The sequence below is a fragment of the Colletotrichum chrysophilum genome (genome assembly GCF_026319265.1).
Source record: "Colletotrichum chrysophilum strain AFK26 chromosome Unknown scaffold_31, whole genome shotgun sequence".
Taxonomy (NCBI): Eukaryota; Fungi; Ascomycota; class Sordariomycetes; order Glomerellales; family Glomerellaceae; genus Colletotrichum; species Colletotrichum chrysophilum.
The window spans coordinates 110,365-130,742 of NW_026517318.1; the positions used below are offsets into that span (position 1 = coordinate 110,365).

At 52.7% G+C, this 20,378-nt stretch overlaps 5 protein-coding genes across 5 annotated transcripts; 4 read left to right on the top strand and 1 right to left on the bottom strand.

The window, feature by feature from the left end:
* Nucleotides 1-136: 136 nt before the first annotated feature.
* On the bottom strand, nucleotides 137-1,724 carry COL26b_004878 (uncharacterized protein; the record flags this gene model as incomplete). Its single annotated transcript, XM_053177740.1, has 3 exons — nucleotides 137-240; nucleotides 295-1,197; nucleotides 1,250-1,724. 3 exons carry the CDS (start codon nucleotides 1,722-1,724, stop codon nucleotides 137-139), a joined length of 1,482 nt encoding a protein of 493 aa, XP_053038262.1.
* A 5,867-nt stretch (nucleotides 1,725-7,591) lies between these two features.
* Nucleotides 7,592-8,840, top strand: PRB1_1 (proteinase B; the record flags this gene model as incomplete). Its single annotated transcript, XM_053177741.1, has 2 exons — nucleotides 7,592-7,894; nucleotides 7,947-8,840. 2 exons carry the CDS (start codon nucleotides 7,592-7,594, stop codon nucleotides 8,838-8,840), a joined length of 1,197 nt encoding a protein of 398 aa, XP_053038263.1.
* Nucleotides 8,841-11,082: 2,242 nt separating this feature from the next.
* COL26b_004880 (uncharacterized protein) lies at nucleotides 11,083-12,715 on the top strand (the record flags this gene model as incomplete). Its single annotated transcript, XM_053177742.1, has 3 exons — nucleotides 11,083-11,094; nucleotides 11,237-12,276; nucleotides 12,319-12,715. 3 exons carry the CDS (start codon nucleotides 11,083-11,085, stop codon nucleotides 12,713-12,715), a joined length of 1,449 nt encoding a protein of 482 aa, XP_053038264.1.
* A 629-nt stretch (nucleotides 12,716-13,344) lies between these two features.
* Nucleotides 13,345-15,003, top strand: COL26b_004881 (uncharacterized protein; the record flags this gene model as incomplete). The annotated part of the gene is made up of 1 exon (XM_053177743.1): nucleotides 13,345-15,003. The coding sequence occupies one exon, from the start codon at nucleotides 13,345-13,347 to the stop codon at nucleotides 15,001-15,003; it is 1,659 nt and encodes a 552-aa protein (XP_053038265.1).
* A 4,053-nt stretch (nucleotides 15,004-19,056) lies between these two features.
* COL26b_004882 (uncharacterized protein) lies at nucleotides 19,057-19,930 on the top strand (the record flags this gene model as incomplete). The annotated part of the gene is made up of 2 exons (XM_053177744.1): nucleotides 19,057-19,441; nucleotides 19,650-19,930. 2 exons carry the CDS (start codon nucleotides 19,057-19,059, stop codon nucleotides 19,928-19,930), a joined length of 666 nt encoding a protein of 221 aa, XP_053038266.1.
* Nucleotides 19,931-20,378: the final 448 nt, after the last annotated feature.

Consider the following 20,378-nt stretch of genomic DNA (forward strand, 5'->3'; position numbering starts at 1 on the left):
GGGACCGAGTTCTGCTATTTTACAACAAAAACATCCCTCTTTACCAAGGATCAAACAGAAATTACTAGGAAAATACCCAGAAAATACAAATTGCTTACTCACTGGGCAACTCTTTCAAAAATTGAGATTGAGGCGACTAAATCTGTACACCGCTTCCAGTATCCGAATCATACCCTGAACTTTCCTCCTGCATAAGAATTTCTGCAGCGTAAGGAGTCAAGGCATCGTCGCTGAAACCTGCTACCGAAAACGTCAGCTACATATGCCGAGTTTATCTCCCATGTTGACACTCACCGGTGTCTGCTCCACTACTTTCATCTTCGAAAACGTCGGTGCCTGAGTCTACGGCGTCATGTTCATCTCCCGCAGCGGTCGAGAACTGAGATACCGAGTCGGGATGATTGAGACTCGATATATGACGCTGAGATATTTGATCCAGCACCATTTTCTTAAGATCCTGGATGACTGCGTTGATTATCTTGCGCTGATCAAGCCATTTCTTGTCCTTGGCACCCGCGGGAAGCTGGAGTACTCCCCAATTAGGATATGTCTTCTGATGACAGTCCAGGAGGGCGATGTTGGCAGGGTGATTTCGGATATAGGAGTTACAACAAATGCAGGCAAACCTGCTGCAAGCAACATAACGATCTTCCGCTGCGAAGGTGCGCTGGTCGTCATAGAAGTGGTGAAGCATCTGGATTTCCGCGTGGACGCAAGGTTTGAGGGTTCCGGGCTCTTTCCGGTCAAATCGATCGCGAAGACGCCTCTCGATGTTTACTTGTGGCTCCATATGAGACAGGTAGGCCAGATATGTCTCGTAGCGGTTGTCTCCCGCTGGAAGTAGACGGTTGAGAATACCTCTGAGGGTCATATGGTCATCGATTTCTGGGACCGTCGCGGCCTCCGGCTTGGGGACCCTGTCAACACGGTACGATTCGAGAAGAGACTGGAGGCGACTGGCATCATCGAACAACTGAGAGATGACACGGACGTGAGCTCCGAGACTGCTGATCATGTGATGTACATCGCGGAATGGCTGCATTTCGTTCCTGGAAATTACGCCTTCCTCCATCTCTTGGCCCAGTTGCTCAATGAGACGCATGTGGTGGTCATGGCGGACGCGGTAGGCCGTTAGACAAACGAGAATGTCGTCGTCGCCTGCTTCTTCAAAGCGGTTGAGCCAAACGCTCAATGTCTCTGTTCTATTGTCAGTCTCTTGAGCAAGAAGACCCTGAAAAGTCTGACATACCGAAGATTTGATGGACTCTAAGCGTTTGGACGCATCTTCTCGCTGCGCTTTGCAGGATTCTTGACTCTTTGTGGAGACGGCGAATCGCAAATTCCAAACAGTCGTTCATCAAAGTTCGCTCTGCCGCACGATGGCCATCTGGATGTCCATTGTGATGTTTCAACAGCTTTAAGACCCCGTTGAGAAACTCGACGACATTCGCCTTGGTTCCTTCATTTGACGATACCCAGAAGATGTGGCCGTCGGCAGCATCTTCGACAGACATCGCAGTCGTAGTCTTGCCACCCTTGTCATAATCGCAGATGAAGCACAAATTCTTCAGAAATCTCCTTCGAACATCTTGCAAGCTGTAGTTTCCGAGACGAGATATTATGTGCGGCCCGTTGACTGGGCGTAAGATCCATAAGAGCACCAGGACCTCATAGAATCGCGACAACAACCGCTTGTAGGGGTCCAAACGCGGGGTGAGAGCCATCGTGATGAGGAAGACGTTGATTCAGCCGGTCGATGATGTGGAGCTATTGATTGTGCAGATCTTCATTCGGTACGAGTATTTTGATGTTCACGCACCACGCTAAACGGGTCACAGGGGACGGAGAAGCCACGATGACCAGAGGCTTTAGTGGCTTCTCCGTCCCCTGCGCGTAACGGCGAGTTCTCGCGGGGTACTCGATCACACGGAAATCTCGGATTGACAATGCGAGATGCCCACCACCCACACCAGTCAATGTGACTGGCCGATCAAGAGAAGCTGTAACGATGCAGGATGTGCGAACGAGCGCGCTCTGTCGGGTAACCAGACTAAGTCTCGCACTTACAGCTTCGGCAGAATACCACGCCGCGGGCGTCAGGTTGAATCACATGCCGCGGAGCAACGAAAGTCAGAAATTGTTGGGAAGAATATTTTCGCAGTAATCTTGGAGATAACCTTCGATTTTGTCATACTTCGATGTGCTTGATTCTCAAACTTCAGACGAAGCTCATGCCCTGCCTGGCTGAGTTTAATCAGATGACATCGATTTCAGACCAGATGAAGAGTTAAGGGACATGTGATAATCTCCGTGCAATATAGCCTCTCGCAATATGCGGTCTGATCCAAATTAGCTTTGTCCTTGCAGGTGGGTAACGGCTCTCGCCGGAAAAACGTGATCCCAGGGCCTCGACTTACGCCGTGTCAGTACGATGCGCCGATAGATTGAGTCACTTGCTACGGGTCATGCCGGCATTTTCGTTTCCGGAAGGTCATATTGGTTTTTTCAAAGCTTCGAACATTTACATGCTGCGCTTGTATGAGTGAATATTGCGGCCGTATCGATGCTTTGCCGTGAATCAATAAACGTCAGTGTCGTTGGTCGTCAAAAGTAATGCAACGATAATATTCACCCGTCGTTTGAGAACGCCTCTAGATATCTACCAGTTACGCCACCCATACCAGTCGTCTTTGCTTAGGGACATTTCTCATGATTCACTCATCGCATGCGGCCAAGACGCTTAGGGAAAGGGTTGTCCTTCGCCCCGCCACGTTATACAACATCGTTTAATGGCAGCGACATCACGACAGGCATCTCTCAATCTCAGTTGCGCTGCAAACCCGGAAGTCAAAGCATTGCATTCTTACCGTCATCAAATTTCAGTCTTCTTTCGAGTTTGCTAGACGAAGATGTGTAGGCTCATCGCTGGCACAGGAAGCTTTCAATGCGGCCATCTCGACGCTTTCTGGCAGCTAGATCGGTGCGATCTTGGACAAGGAACAAATCAACCGTGTGCCAGAAACAACACGCCTCGTGTATGGCAGAACGGAGTTTCGAGCACAGAGGGGGTCTGTCGGGTATGTGTAAGGCAGCGGCACAATCCAGCCAGAGGAGCTGATGGCGACGAGAGGCAAAGAAGACGGAGACGCAGGGAACGAGATCAGTAGTGCCCGAGGAGTCGTGATGGCGCGATCAATGGAGCAACTGAGAACGTCGTAACCTACAAAAGCTGAGAGTTAGTAAAGTCAGGGAGTTTGCGATCGATGATCCCACGGATATTGCGAATAACGAGGGTTCTTTTGCGTTGTGCTTTGTGATGCATCGTGAAGCGACGCTGACGATGAGCCACCTCACTGCAAGAAACATAAACGCCAGTGACGCGTCGGAAGCTGGCTTGAAAAGGCAGGTGCCGAGGCTTGCGTCAACGGGGCGCCTCCGGCGTGGCTTAATTGCGACGTGGTACAGGAGGGGCGTGGACAGTGGGCGCACGAGAGCGGGTTCGGAGTCAGCCGGATCTGCCTCCGGAGGCCGCTGTCACGTTGACTCAGCTGCGAAGATCTGGGACATTTGTCTAGATCGTGAGGGATTGTGTCTCTGAGCAGGTAATGAATATCGGAATAGTTGAAAGGTCCGAGAACGAAATCGATGATGCCACGGCATGTCCGGATCGTGTGACGATGAAGTGACAATATCCGTAATGAGGCCGCAGACGTATGGAGAGGATCTCAGCAAGCAGGAAGCTGGATTGCACGGTCGTTCGGTACTGCCAAGACTATTTGGCCTCAGAAGGTTCGCAGCGGCAAACTCGGGAAGGGATCATCGCGAAGGGAAGGTGAAAGCTTGGTGTTTCCAGTGGTTTGGTCTTGGCGAGGAGGATCTTGCAGCGGCGCTTCGCGGGAGCGCTGAAGAACCCTGGAGAGCAGGAGAGCCAAGCCTTTTGAAATCCACGAATGCCGGAAGTTCCTGGAGGGGTGATTCAGGGGTGGTAACTGCTCATGGCAGGTCCATGTCGTGAGGCTAGACCCTCTGGAAGGCTCGAAGCAAAAGTACCACATGCCACCATTGCTGTAGGGTAAAGCGTCATCGGCGCCGAGAGAATGGAAGTGCGACCTTCCAGAAACGCTCCTTCTGCGTCGATGCCACCACACTATGCTTAGTACAGGTGCGTATTAGAGCCTCACCTTGATGGGCACCTCCCTCTTTGAGCGAGTGAGGACATCGCGGGGCGGCCTGAAAAGAGGATGGCGGGTTAGGCAAGAGCAAGGCCCAACGTTCGGGACCTATCAAAGATCGGATGCAGTTGCAGACGGTCGGCGCACCTGAATTACAGCTTGTGCAACTCGACTGTTCCGGCAAGGGTGCCGTTGTGACTGCTTAAACTATTGGAACACTGCATTAGATGGACCTAGTGTCGATCATAAAGACGATGGTCATGTTTTGTTCAGCTCTCAACTGGAGTTTACTTTCGCGCAATGCTTACATGGCGAAATCAGTGACAAAACATTATTTGCATAAAGGCATTGTCTCTACGGCAATTAGACCTGATAGTTCACAACGCACCCCACGCCAAGCAGAAATTCGGCAGCGGCGCGGACCTTAGCAGCCGCTCAAGCAATAGCTCCGATAGAGGCAGGGATATTTCCAGAATTGGCCGAGCTGTACGGTATGTCACCCACCGTTCGTGACCAAACGTGGCTTGCATCTATTCTTCCACTTCGTGCCACTGTCAGTGCACAGCGTAATACGTTTCTGGAAGGACGATAGCAATAGACAGTCCAAGCAAGAAAGTAAGCTTAAGCTTGGAGCTCTGGAGACGTTACATTGGTGGATGTTGGCAAGCCGGAAATGAGGAGAACAACACCATGAAATGAAGCTGCTGAAAGTGAAGCTCATCCGGATTGGCTACCGGAGACCCGCTTATCTGAGAGCTGTGAGTGGCTACACCAGCTGTAGTCAGCATCGCTAAAGCGGCCAGTCCCACCATCTTATCACGTTATCGCAAAGCTCAGGCCACAAAGTGCTCCGCTCGGATCCCGCGCCCCCACTTGCCGACGGAAAAAAGGCGAACAGCGGGCCCCGAGGTAAGGCAATCGACCGGGTTCATTATCTCATCCCTGGTTCTGTTCACGATTCACATGTGCTTCGTGGATGGATCGTGGCTCAATCCTGGTGTTCGGCGCGTGAGATCGGCGGCTCGGAGGATGATGCTGTGGCGCAAGTTATTTCTATCCCGAGGAATTGGATCAATACGGCCACAAGACTGATCCAAGGAAATAGCAGTTAAACATGTCTCGGCAACCCTATTCCAACATAATGAAAGTGGCTGCTGACGGCGTACAGCGTACAGACGTTAGCAAGGATCTTGCTCAGGAACCAGGGGTCGGGCGCTGATGGCGTCCACTGAGCATTCAGAGGCACTCAGCAGAGCAAAACAACATCGAATGGCATCAGCAACACATACCTGAGAAGCAGGCCTGGACCTGATCGCTTTCCAGCACAGACCAGCAGCTGCCGAGATCTCTTGTGGCCCAGTCGCCTTATCGTGATTGGCAGCGGGGTAGGAAAGAAGGATGGTGCTGGGAAGCTCTTTGGTGGTGAGGGGCAGGTAGCTGCGGCCCCCATTGCGTGAGTGCTCCATCAGGGATCTACAGGCCTGCTTCCCCTTTCTCTCTTCCACATGAGCTTGACCGTTCGTCTTTTCCAACCACCTGAACAAACTTCGCCAGGGTTTGCTTGTTTTGCGCGCATTTGCACATTTTACAGCTCTTGCAGACGACCTACCATCATTGCAAGCTGAACTGCACATGAGCAACAATCAAGAAAGCTGACGGACGAGCAGGCATTCTTATCTGGGTCCCTTTGCGTCACATCATTACGAAATACATCCCTCCGGCAGCGGACCTCGATCCTACGGCATGTAGCTTTCAGTCGCTGTCCACCGCCTTACCTCTGGCGCCCGACACCAACAGACCGATGTCTCTATGTAACGGTCCCCGCGTCCTGACTCTGACAGCATACCTTCATCCCACATCTTTGAGTACCATCGCATCGCTTCAGTCATCCTCGACAGCCATCACGAATCAGTCGCCATTCGACGTCTAGCCCTCACCATCGTTTCCTGGGTCCATTTGAGCTCCAAAAAGCCCCCAATACCCCAGAGCTCTACATACCCCTCCGATCGCCGACTGCCACGCAGCACGGCCCATCTCCGAAAAGGGAAGGCGAGATATCTCACTTGGGGTTACATCGTGTAGACGCACGAGGATCAACCCCCCCATCCGACGAACCACGACTCACTACTGTCTTCGGTATCGTGCACCACACATCCGCAAGAGACCCGAATGTAAACCCGAACGCCTTCCGAAGGCGACTTGAGCACAATGGCGGAGACAGATCTGGCAGGGGCCTGGAGTCTGCGAGGTTTACTAGGAAATTCGCGCTGTAGTTGACTTCGAAATACCCGCCGACCTGAAATTACCCAGTCACAACTTGCTCTTCGTATGCCCCATCTTCATGTCTCCCACGGAAGAGGGTCGTCGGTCCTCGGCCAACCAACAGGGGTTTAGACAACAGAGCGGTCACCTAACGGATCCTCTATTTTATGCATAATCTAGCCTTGGCACTGCCGTTCCGCTCACGGTACTGGTCTCTGAGACAAATTGCTAATGTTCGATAGTCTCTTGCGTAACCCTTGTTATTGGCGGATTCGCCCCCGGTGACCTTTGAGCAGTCTCTCTGAGTGGCTAGAGCTGCTCCTGATTGGGATAGCTCTATCAACTGCCGGTGTTGTCACCGCGAAATATCCGTCTCCAACTTCACCCAGTCTGCCAGAAATCAGTCGGTCGTCCAACCGCCAATATGTCGCATTTTCAACACCCACAGAATGAGCTTGTTTGCGTTCTTTCTGTCGTTCTCGGGTACTCAATGCAACTCACTGGCTGCACGCCTCATGTGACGGCGCAACGCTCTGAGCCGCCAGCCCGGCTTGTCTGCTGCCCAACCTCGACCTCACGCGCGACCATTTGATAGCTCTGTTGCAATGCCAAGTCCGACCTACATAACCTCCTCCCCGCCGACCGCTGCATCAACAACATCATTGTCAATCAACTTCCTCATTTTGATGTCGTCGCACAAGCTTTCTAGGATGGCCGATTCATGTCGCCACATGGCGCCATTTGTACTCTCCTTCCCCTTCTTGCATCGTCTTATCGATTTGTCTCGCTCGCTGCAACCAACATGGCGTCTTCGGCTGCATATTCCAAGTTGAACGGTGTTCGCCATGGCTTGGACCCTGTGGAAGTGGCTGGACGTCGACCGGGGTGCAGCTTGGTACGTACAGCTTCTCGAAGGAAACCTCACGGCTTGGCCGCATACACTGCGGTGCCACACCATCGACCGCCTGGATCACCTAAGGTCTTGCATGCCATTCAGATGTGGAAGGCCTCGAGATCGAAGAGCTCCATCGCGGGGATCTAGAAGTATATAACATTCACGAAAAGCCCACGATGGAGGAGTTTTCTTTTCCTCACTACGCTCACCTCTTCTCTGAGATTCCCGACTCCAATCCCAGCATCTCGGTCAATCTTTCATCATGGTCGGCTTCAAGCGCTTTGCTATCCTCGCTGCTGCGGCCTGCGGCTTCGCTGCTCCCGTCGAGAAGCCCTCTGAGTTCTCTGTCCAGACCGTTCCCAACGGCTGGATCGTCACCCTCAAGGAGGGCGTCTCTGCCCGCGACCTCGACGGCCACTTGGACTGGGTCAGCCAGCTCCAGAGCCGCAACCTCGACAAGCGTGCCTTCGCTGGTATCGAGCGCAACTACTCCTTCAACAAGTTCCACGGCTACTCTGGAAAGTTCGACGATGCCACCATTGAGGAGATCAAGAAGAACCCTGATGTAAGCTTGAATCCAGCCAAACAAGCTTCAATCTCATGCTAACACGCACTAGGTCGTCGCCGTTGAGCGTGACCAGATCTGGACTCTCTTCGCCATCGTGAGCCAGACCGGTGCTCCTTGGGGCCTGGGTACTATTTCCCACAAGACCTCCGGCTCTACCACCTACGTCTACGACAACGCCGCCGGTACTGGCACCTACGCCTACGTCGTCGACTCCGGCATCAACACTGCCCACACCAACTTCGGTGGCCGTGCTACTCTCGGCTACAACGCCGCCGGCGGTGCCCACACCGACACCCTCGGCCACGGCACTCACGTTGCCGGAACCATCGGCTCCACCACCTACGGTGTCGCTAAGCTCACCACCCTGGTTTCCGTCAAGGTCTTCGTCGGCAACTCTGCCTCCACCTCCGTCATTCTCGCCGGTTACAACTGGGCTGTGAACGACATCACCAGCAACGGCCGCGCCGGCAAGTCCGTCATCAACATGTCCCTCGGCGGTCCCTCTTCCACCGCTTGGACCACTGCCATCAACTCCGCCTACAACGCCGGTGTCACCACCGTCGTCGCTGCCGGTAACGATGCCCAGAACGCCGCCAACGTCTCCCCCGCCAACGCCGCCAACGCTATCACCGTCGGTGCCATCACCAGCACCTGGGCCATCGCCTCCTACTCCAACTACGGCACTTCCCTCGACGTTTTCGCCCCCGGCTCCTCCATCCTCTCCACCTGGATCGGCTCCACCACCGCCACTAACACCATCTCCGGCACCTCCATGGCCTCCCCCCACGTCGCCGGCCTCGTCAACTACCTCCAGTCCGTCGAGGGCCTGTCCACCCCCGCCTCGATCGCCGCCCGCATCAAGGCGCTGGCCACCCCCAACAAGATCACCGGCACCCTCAACAGCTCCCCCAACCTGATTGCCTACAACGGCAACGGCGCCTAAGCGTCTCGCCTGGGTCCCTCGTCAAGAGGCATAGAACGGGGACTGCCGCGGGGTTGAGGTACGCGACGAGAAGACGTTCCGTGTGGTACGCAGAATGCCTCGCGGGCAGTTTCCCAAAGGTTGTCAGCTCGCTCTATTTTTCAGTTTGCATATGAAGGAGTTGGGATCCCCTCTCATTGAAGGATGAGTGAGCGCGCTGGCCTTTTTTCTTTTTGATGATGGAAATGAATGTTTTGAGACTTCATACCCTTTGGGGCCTGTCGTGGTCACCGGGGTTTCCCATTTGCTGAGATTTGGCTGGGGATGTGCTTGATAGGAATAATAAACTTGATGCATCAGATCTGTTGTCGCAGTGACCAATGCTTGGGTGATATGATGATCCCGTCGGGATGGGAGGGTAATTAATTGACTGCGAGATTGACAGTGAGCCAAGACGGTCCAGACTCAGGGTTGGAGAGATCGGATGCTGCCATCTCAGCGGGGAGGGGAGAGTTGTATTCATTCCTCTAGGAGGATCTTGGCGATCTGATGATCTTCCGGGATGCGTCTTGGCAATGCCATTGCGTCGGCAATAGTTACTCGATTCTCAAAGCGCGGCATCGCCAGGTGTTCGTTGTGCTGAAGGTGGTATGACTGCCCAAGTTGCTCTTTTCCCTTTGCGGTATCTTTGACGTTGACGGGAGGTCTGGAGCATCTCTAGGTACTTTCGTAACAAATATTCCCGCGATTTTGTGTTCAATGATATTACAGTGATCCCGTTATTCAACAGAGAAGGGTTTGAATAGTTTAAATAAAACATAACTGGGCCCTTTTCCTGTCTTAAGCTATTGCTGCCCGCCTGGGAACGAAAGGCATCTTCAGTTTTGATTATTATAACAGTTTGTAAGTCCCCACCCCTTGCAACGGAACGCCCCCCACAACAATAACAAGACTTACGAAGAATGAGACGGCTTATCAGAGGATTCCATTTCTGTTCAGGGGGGGTCTTGGGAAGGTGAGGCACAGAGGACGATCAGACAGCTTTTTAACCTTGCAGGTCTTGATCGAATACACACGTCCAGGCAGTAAGACCACGACAAATATATGTCTCTGTGGGAGGAGAAAGATTATGTTTAATTTCAAACAGATGTTATTCTTATTCAAGGAAGAGCACAAAGAAAAACAAAAATGTTCACGGGTAGATTATGGGAAAATCCAGGAGCCTCTTTCTTCTGTATAAATAAGTCTTGAAATGTGCCCCGCCTTGCACACTTACACCAATCTGGTAGCAGTCGGCAGGATTTCTCTGTCGGTGATTCGTACGGAGCGCTTGATAACACGGTAGCCGGAAATAGTTCTCACCGCTGTCGAAGGGGGGAAGATTCTGGTTACATGGTCACCGCCTGCTATCTGGCAGTGTGCGGCCGCGTACTCTGGTCAACCACCGGCCGCCCAGGTCACAGTGACCCGCCCTGAGGCTGCAATAGTTGCCTCATGGAGCCTTACTCAATTCAATTGCAACGTGCATCGAACGCGGCCAAATAGGACATGAGTCACTCTGTCAGGCATATGCGGCATTCAATGCGTAGTATCGTGACTTTGGAGATCGTTGTATTTCGTCTTCGTTCCCCTTCCTTGTCATTATCCAAAAGTTCACCACCTGTTGCATAGTACATTCTGAATTCACAATTCTCAATTCCGATGGGATGGACCTCTCATTGCATTCAATGTCAATGAATCATTCGAATACCTAACCGTATCACTATGTTCCGATTCATTCTATCGGTTCTTAATTGGGCTCTAAAGGGATACCAAAGAAACTCCCTTAATAAAATTAGCTTGGAAAGATGCCGCGCGAGCGCAATGTTCATAGCGACGTGTAGAGATGTTCATGCTTCCGGCAGAGAATGGAACTAGTTAGGAAAATTTAGCCCAGCTATTGAGGCTCTTCATCGCATTGCTGCATTCTTGAACATCCTAGGATGCCACCGCAAATGGCGCGCGTTGAGTCATTTCACCAGTTAGATGTCTTGTGATGATGTGGCTGCTTGTGGCGCATCATGTCAAATCGACAGTGGCTGAAGACGCCTCGCAGAAGCATCGGCCAAGAGACAAACCGCTAGAAATTCATTTCTGATACTATGTTACTTTCTGCGCTCCCCACGGCCTCCCTTGTAAAAATGCCGTTTAGGGGAAATGCTGTTCTAAAAAAGCAACACTTCACTATCAATCAAACTTTATTCACAAACTATCATTGGCTTTGATGGAGGCTGCGGTGGGGATACTGGAGTCTTTCTCTAACAGTTTGTCACGCTCGCATTTGTTGGCGCAACGCAACTAGCCAGGATCTTTTTGGAGGGGCTTCTTCACACACGTATGTACAGCACCTTCCTCTCCCTCGATTCTGCCCGTTCTAGAAAGTAAAAGAGGACCCTCTCCCGGACCCCAAGGACTTGATTCGCGACCGCAAGATCGCTTACGAGGCGTACCTGGATTCGCTCGCCTCTCGGCCGTCTATGTTTGCTCGGGAAGTCGCTGGCTGGTTCTCCAGCCGCCCGGAGCTTATCGCTGATGAGAAGGGAAGGTCCCTTCCTCTCAAAGCCGACTATCATGCCAGCGGCGCCATCCTGGATGCTGCTCAGAGCGCCATCAAAGCCGCTGCATTCTCGTCTTATGCGGACCAGCTGCTGAGCCGACTAGACAGTGCGGGCTCGGACAAGCTCCGGAAATCGATCATTTTGCAGGAGCTATCGAACGTTGCGCATCTTGACTACGTCCGACTCCAGTCTCTGCTGAAGCGGCAGCTGACCAGGGACTCTAAGCTGTTCAAGCGTGTGTCAAACGGGGTCGATGCCGTGGGAAATTCCAACATCAAACTGAAGGGCAAGCCGCAAGACGTTCAAAACAGCGAACCCCCTCTTCACATCCTTCTCCGACTGTGTCAGCCGGAAACGACCCCGCAGAAGGCGCATGGTTGGATTGAACAGCTCTCGAAGCTGTACCTCAAGACCGACTTTGACAAGTATGGAGCGACGCTCCCACGAGATGCGTTTGAGACGATGGGCTTGCTGTCGTTGAGCGCGGCCATGAATCTGTCGCTGGCACAGAAGGGGCCGGTTCCTTCGCGCAAGAAAGCTCAGTTCTTCGTCACTCGGGCTCAAGAGCTCGAGGCGGAGCTCAACCGGCTTAAGAAAGATCTTGGCCCCGTGCTTACCAAGAAGGTTCTTGACAATGGTCTTACCGACGGCGCATTGGAGCGACTGGACGAGATCGTCGCCGAGAAAGTGGGCGCGAGACTGGCTTTCTTGTACGAGGATTTGATCCAGGACAACTTCGCGTATCTGGACAAGCAATATGATCACGCCAAGGCGAATGGCGAGACCGACTGGACAGCACTCGCAGTGGAGCCCCAAGAGTCTTCTGAGGAACTCGTCGAGAGTCGCAAGCAGAGGGACAAGTCCTGATCATCTAGCCGGTCTAAACTTGACATTCTCTCCAGTGCGAGGGAACCCGTGCCTGCACCACCAACCATCGAAGTCGAATACGAGGACATGGTCGAGACTTTCAAGAACCTGATTGGACAGTCCGAGTCGGGCAAAGCGGTCGGTTGGCCTGCGTTCAATCGGGCGGTAAAGGAGTTGGAATTCAACTTGATTCGTACAGCAGATGGATTGAACCATGCGTTCGAGTCGTCCAAGTACGGGTGCAAGCTTCTTGTGGTTTCTCCGCCTTACAGGGGCAAATTCGAAGGAGACTCGGCTCTTGTGCTCGGCCGGCGGCTGAACAAAGCCTACGGGTGGACTGAAGATACCTTTTACGAAGAGGATCCTGGGAAATATCTGGACGAAACATACTCTGGACCCGACTCTGGATCCGACTGGGAGAGTGATGATTGAGGTCTCGACGATACTAAGCCAAGCAGCATAGTGGGTGGTTCAATATTAGCTGTATTCGCTGAGTAATTCTCAGTATGCCATGACCTATTTTCCCTCATATTTGGTAATTGTAAATGCAAGCTTTTGAGACAAAACACATTGTAAACTTGACATGAAGCAGGAGCTTCCAATGATTTGTTTGGTCGTTCCTTCCCAAATGGTTTGCGATCAATATTTTGTGTCACGTGGCCCACCCACAGCGATTCCCATTAACCCATTCACCCACCACCCGGTCCTCGACTACTCTGTTTTTTTCTTCTTCTTCAGATTTAAATCGGTTGAGCATTTGTGCTTCTTTCGTTTGTGGGCAAATCCCTGTAGGAAATCGTTCCTCTTGGTCCTTTTTCGCCCACCTGGATAACAAACGCTAGGCGATCGGCTGCCCGCATGTCCTAGGAATCGTTTGCCTCCACGACGACCATTCTTTCACAGGTCTCCGACTTACTCATACTCTTCTCCTCCGACAATCACCTGCAAGATCCATTCCTCCTTCTACGATTCCTTCTTCTCGTCCCGTCGCGCCTTCCCACGTTGACAAGATGGAAGATCTACCACCAACCGACGACCGGGAGACGCCCCAAACAGTCGCGATGGAAGGAGCAGCCCAGCTCATCGACCTGCCGGACGAGCTCATTCTTCCCATCTTGGAAGCCCTTTGTCGTCACTGCGACGGTCGAAATGGCGGGACTTTCCAGGCGGAGCGCGACAAACACACGGCACTCGTCTCATTCTCAAAGACCTGCTTCCGCTTCCACAAGCTTGCGCGACCCTACCTCTTTCACCATGTCTGCTTCAATTATGACTACCTCGAGATTCGGGAGCACCCCTGGCTGGGTATGCAGCACGAGCAAACCTTGTTCAGGCTTTTGCAAAGTTTGGCAGGCGACCATGTTCCGGACCCCGACGCGTTGAAGGCTGCTGGCAAGCGGAGCCTTGCAAACGGCATTGACGACTTGGCCGCCTCCATCAAGCACCTCGAAGTCAACCTGGCCCCCAATCTGCATATTGATAGTGGCAAGGTCGGCAAGAAAGGCCCCAAAGGTCCGGCCGTTGACTTCGACTGGCTTCCTGAGATTCTCAACCGGGCCACTAATTTGGAACATCTCGAGCTGCACATGGAGCGTCCCCTGATCCAGAATACGTCCTTCACCTACACTATGAACCGGGATGGTCGCGCCAAGTACGATTCAATCAAGGCGCTCAGCCTCATCTACCGTGCCGACTGCTACGACCAGACAAGCAAATTCAGCCTCAGGGACACGTATTACATGATCTTCAACCGCTGCAGCAATCTTACGACTCTCGAGATTCACGGAATGGGAGGCTTGGGCGATCTATTCATCTACGACATCCAACAGGCCGCCTCTCACGTCACCTCGCAGCTCAAGGTCTTGCGCCTGACGAATTGTGCCTTGGTGGCCGACGACATCGAGGTCCTCATCAGAGACATCAAGAACTTGGAGAGCTTCACGTTCAGCCGCGGCGACCTCCGCAGATTCCAGATGATTGCTGAGCACGGTCACTACTCCAGGTCCACGCTCAGGTCCCAGATCTTCCCCGTCAATCTCATGGCTGGCCTTACAAAGTTGTCCAGTCACAGCCTGAAACACCTCGAGCTTGGTCCCTTCGAGATGAAGTTATGGGAGAGCCTTTGGCACGTCAATCCCTCTGGAATTGCGGCCGAAAACCTCCAGAACGTTCGAGCAGCCGTTATTCCTACCCTGCGTTCCTTCGAAAAGCTCGAGCATGTCCAGCTTGCCCAAGACTCTATCCTCGGCGTCCCCAACATGTGGACCTCTCGCTTTGCTATTCCTGAGGTGTGGCCAGGTGACATAGCTACAGAGGAGCAACTCGGTTTGCGTCGTGTCGACACCAGCTTGCCTGATCCCGACGGCACTCGGCTAGTCGACATGCTTCCGCGCACCCTCAAGCGCCTTCGTCTTACCCGTGTCAACAATAACCTGGCAGCCAGTCTGCTCACCTTTGCATCTGCCGTCGCAGACGGAGAGTTCCCTGCGTTGAAGGAGGTGTCTCTACACGGCCAGGATCCCCTCATGGAGCGTTGTCGCTACGGCTCCCGCTTCCAGATTGAACTTCTTTTTGCTCTCGAGCGGCACTGGGAGTCTTTGAAGAACCATGTCCTGGAGAAGATGAAAGACCTTCTCGAGGGAGCTGGTGTCAATTTCTACTGGGAAGCGATGGAAACCAATCGCCCTGCCGAGGGATGGCCTGGCAACCCGATGCTGTAGTCATTGGGCATGGAGCCAACCCCTCCCATGACGGAAGACGAGGTTGCTTTCCAGAAATTTAGCAAGGATCGCCGCAATAAGTCCGTCATGTTGCAGCGGCAGTATGCGAGTACGGGAATCAGCGACTACCCGGAGAAAAACGACGATCCCGCGATGGTGATTTCTTTGCCCGGCGGACTAGAGCTTCTCTTGCACATCACAGAGGGTGAGCATGCGGGAGACATCGGACCCGAACAGAATGAGGATCCGTACGAGTTAGACTGAGAGGTTCTGCGTCGGCTCTCTGGAAGAAAATGTGGTTTCGATAATGTCAGATGAGGAGGATTGAATGACACGAAGGCATAGAAGGAAGAATGATCAATGGAAGATAGCTGTAGCCAATATATGCCTAGTTCTCACAAAACTTGAATCCCTTCCGCCCCATCTTGTCTGTCGGGGTCAATCGCACTGTCAACTTCTCCGCAGTAATGTCTATTTGCTTTAGACTCAGTAGTTCTTGTTTGTCCCTGAACCTGCCATCCAGACCATTGAAGACAACTGCCACTAGCGAAGATTTCCAAACCATCGTCTCTTCGCCCCTCGCCTTCCTTTGCTGCCTTCTATGTTGCACGAGGGCAGAGAATATCCATTGAGCCAGTAACAACGGCAGTGGGTGTTTAATACAAGCTCATTGGACAGTAATGCAAGTTTGAGTGGCGGAGGCCCTGCATGTGATAACGTCTGATATCTTGGACACGCGATCGTCAGCTGGCTCAAGTTTCCGTAAGGCCTATTACTCATCATAGTTGATATGGAATCAGCGAGACTGCGGAAGACGTCTGCTGTAGTGCTTGCGTTGCCGAAACCCTCTGCATGGGTCTTCCTCGGGTCGTTTAACAGAGGATTTCCACAGGAGTTTTTGCTCTTCGATCTTGTAAATCCTAGTTAAGGTGTCCCCCTCCTGGAAGATATCATAATCGAGGTTCAGCTTGGCGGAGTTCGGAGCCTGGTCACCAACATCGGAGTAGGTCCATCGTCGAATGATGTGTGCGTAACTAATGCAAACCTCGTTCGGTTCTTGATCTTCTCCGTATGATTAGAAGGATGCGCCTAAATAAGTAGAAATTTCAGAATCAAAACTTACTGATCAATAATGTGAGGTTCTTGTCATACTCGTCGGTGCCAGGACCGCTCCGTTCAACGTCTACCGATGACTTACTGCGATTCAGCCTCCTCCTCGATCAACCCCGTATAGGCTCTGATATCTCTGTTCGCAAAGTTAGTTCAAGATAGGATGCGCAAGCAACTGCCTAAGGTACCTTTGCTGCAAGTTTCCATCCCTGGTGCCCAGCATATTCAGCCTCAGAGCCAGACCAGTCTATCCCAAACGATACGTAATTACGGGGCCTTTCTTCGCGCAGCCTGGTTGGTCTGCAAGACTTTCGTGTTTAATAATCCTAAAAGTGGCCAAACTCTGACATAAGCTATAGTTAATCCTACATCCATGTGTGTTGACTCCGGCCTGGCGACTCAGATCCACGGAAATGGCCTTGGCATCTGACATGCCTCGAGGATCACCGAGTCTGCGGGCAGAATCTAAGCTTAGATGGACACCCACAGATCTTGGGCTGTCAAGTCGGCAAATCAGACACATGTAGATAAATAGGAGGATCAGCCTTGGCTTCTACATCCCTCAGACAGCGAATAGAGAGCCATTCGCTGTGCAGTCTGTAAACTTCATTTTTCCAGCTGTTTTTGCACATTCAGTCGCGACATCGTATACGCAGCCAACCAGATGCAATGACTGCAACCCGTATAATTGTGGCAAAAGCTCGCTTGGCCGGTGCCTAAAACGGGCTGGAACCTGTTGTGAACCTGGGTCCGTCGGAGTTTGTGCGAATTATTTTCCTTGTCGGCTCTCGGTTCCCATGTCTATTTCGGCATCAGGACGACATCATGGCAGCGAAAGCCCGCGATTCTGAGAATTACAGCCGTCTTGAGGTTGACGATAGATTTGTCCATACTGTAAAGTACTCGGTTCCAAACACAGACGCCAGCGCCTCCCCTCAAGTCTACGATGACAATTTGCCCGAAGTCCACCAAGCACGCGGTGGCGGTTCTGTTGCAAAAGCAGGCACCAACCCGAAAACCACTAGTACAATATGTGGTATTCGCAAGAGGGTTTTCTGGATTCTCTTGGTCGTCATTGCCCTCATTGTAATTGCGGGCGCCGTTGGGGGAGTGCTTGGGGCACGAAGCCAGCGAAGTGGCCCGTCGCCGCAACCTACCCCAAGCACCTCTGGGAACCCAGAAGATGTGCTTCCCGAAACCAAACTAGCTGCCATCAACATTACCGACATACATGGTCACAGTAACTACTTCGTGTACTATCAGAAGAACTCAAACGAGTTGTTTGAATCCGCATACAATTCGTCGTTGGGCAAGTGGACGGTTTCTCGTGTAGGCAACGATACGTTTCGGCGGGGCACACAGATTTCCGCCAATATACACTGGTTTGACAGATTTGTGAGTTGGAACCCGTATTTCACAATGACGTACTAGTATTCATGCTTTATTAGTCGCGGAACATGCACATATACGCTGTGTATGAAAACGGATACCTCACCGGTCGTATTCGGCATGCAGACGACACCTCTCAATCAGTCCAAGCGTGGGACACAGTATTACCTGAACTAGCAGCTCCACTGAATGGCTCGAAGATTGTATCCTACGGAAGGGAGAATGAGATGTTTCTAACGAAGAATATTGTCGTCTACCAGGAGGGTGGCGGGAAAACACGCTTTACTGAATTCATGGGCGGGGCCGGCGATGAAGAGAAGCAAGGAGGGGTTGTCGTGACTCGTCAGCCCATTCTCCGAGCGGGCTTTGCTCTCGTTCCGATATAGGGAGGTAAAGAGAGGCAAACTTGAGCTTGGCGATGTTCGATGTTGTTGCCGGCGGTAAATCACCGAGATATGTGAACCTACCGGTGTATAATCCAGGTAATGGTGAACAGAACGTATGGGAAGAAACGGATATATCATGACCATATGACGTAACTGACACGGCCTCTATTGCTGGCTTCTCGGTTGGGGCCAGTCGGAACGGGGGCTGCGTCGTGGGTCCGGGCCCGATATGACTGTACACCTGTTGATAATGGAACCAGGACATACATTGTCAACAGTGTCATTTACGGACGGGAATGCAACGGACGGGGGTCCGGTGAAGGTATGGGAACTGAGAAGTTGCTCAGCATGGCTGCCTGCCAAGGTCAAAGAGTCTATGGGACCGTGGCCAAGGATGATGGCACTGTCATGATAATGGAATGGGAGTGGGTAGGCGATAATCAATACAGGGAAGTGGGGGAAGTGAACACAACCTGAGCTTTGTGGGAGGAGGCCCAGGAGAAGCAACAAGGGTCGTCAATTGACGCATTGGGACTCCAGATCGTGGGATACGACATGCTGACCATGAGTCCATCCGTTGGGCCGATACAAGCCCGAAGTGGCGGAAGGTGTGGGTATCATTTTTCATTTATACTCATCGAATTGGGCATTGCAGGGAAAGAGCACTGGTAGCCTTGGCGAATTTTCATGAGTAACAGCAAGGATGTCAACGTTACTCCTCGGAGCGCAGCCTCCGGGCCGGCAAGGGATCGGCGACGGAGATTCGTGGAATGCGCCCCATATTTTCGCCGGCGCTCGGGGAGGAGACGGACTTTGATATTAAAGTATTGGCACATTCCTTTTTGATGGAGGCACAAGACCAGGTTGCGAGGAGTTGCGCGGAGTTGTAGGTTGGTCTCTTCAAGCCCGGCTGAGTTGTAATTATGGAGCTATTTAAGGAGGCATGAAGTGAAGTGTTCTCTTTCAACTTTACAGAGCTTCGTCAACCAAACCTGAACTGCTATCATTGTTGCCATCAATCCTTAGTACAAGCTGTGCCAGCATGAAGTTCTCTGCGACTTTGGCAGTCCTGGCGGCTGCATCAGCCGAAGCCCACTGTTAGTCTTCTATCCTTTAACATCACTCAACAAGAGACAAAAGTCTCAGCAAATCAGCCACATCTCTTATGATGCTAACTCAGTCGATCAACTCAGACACATTCGGTCGCCTAGTGTATGGCGGCACGACCTATCCCGAGTGGCAGCACGTCCGCAAGACTTTAAACTTCTACTCCAACGGCCCCACCGACGGCGTCTCGTCGACGCAGATCCGGTGCTACGAAGCCGATCCCGCGGACAGGGGTACCGTGACCACCATCCCGGTCACCGCGGGCTCGACGATAGGGTTCGCGGCAAACAGCGTCGTGGGACATCCCGGGCCCGCGAGCTTCTACATGGCCAAGGTCCCGTCCGGCCAGACGGCGGCAACCTGGGACGGCAGTGGAGCCGTCTGGTTCAAGATCTACCACGAGCGTCCGACGATCACCAGTAGTGGCCTGGAGTGGGCGTCGTACAGTGAGTTCCCAATTTTCTCAATCATTTCTCCTGCAATTTGAAAATTTTCGGGTCATGTTGTTGTCGGGTGGGTGCGATCTTTGGAGGCAGGGAACCATGAAGAGCATGTGGTCTCAAGAAAACAGGCATTTAAGATTTAGTGGAGAGTTCGTGAATCGCGCTGTAGGGCTGAATCAGTTCGGTGCTAATGACGAGTTGTGTGTCGCAGACACTCAGGTTCTCTCGACCAAGATACCATCCTGTCTCGCCAATGGAGAGTACCTCGTCCGCGTTGAGCACCTGGCCCTGCACGGCGCCGCAACCGAAGGCGGAGCTCAGTTCTACGTCGGCTGCGCCCAGGTTTCCCTCTCCGGCGGCGGCAGCAAGACCTTCTCCGGCGTGTCGTTCCCCGGAGCCTACAAGTCGACCGACCCGGGCATTCTCTTCCAGCCGTACTGGCCGACCCCGACCAGCTACACAAACCCTGGCCCCGATCCGATCAGCTGCTAAGAGGGAAAAAACAAAACTGGGGCTCCTGCATCGCTCCCCGGTTACGGGTACCGTTCCTCCGCTGTAGTGCAATGAATCAGGGTGGCGGTATGCATGCATGACGCCGATGCCGGTATCACAGAGATAAGGCTCTCGCGCACCCGCTCAACTGCTGACAGGGGCGGGCTGGAACAATCCGGATTTTCTCGGCGTGGCGGACCATCCTCTCCTTAGTTCGCGTCGTTTTTGTTGAGGCGTGCTTTTTTCTGATCGGTGATTTAGGGAGAAAATTTCCCTGCTTGGGGGGGTCCGCGCGGCCCGCTTGGCGAGTTCGGACGCCACGGGAGAACGACGTGATGTCAGGAAATGCGGGGAATTCTACGTCATTAACTGTGAAAAGACGTGGCGCAAGGGTCGGATTTTCGATCGTGTTCTTGCGGCTGGGCTGCGTGCAGCTCCTTCCACTGTC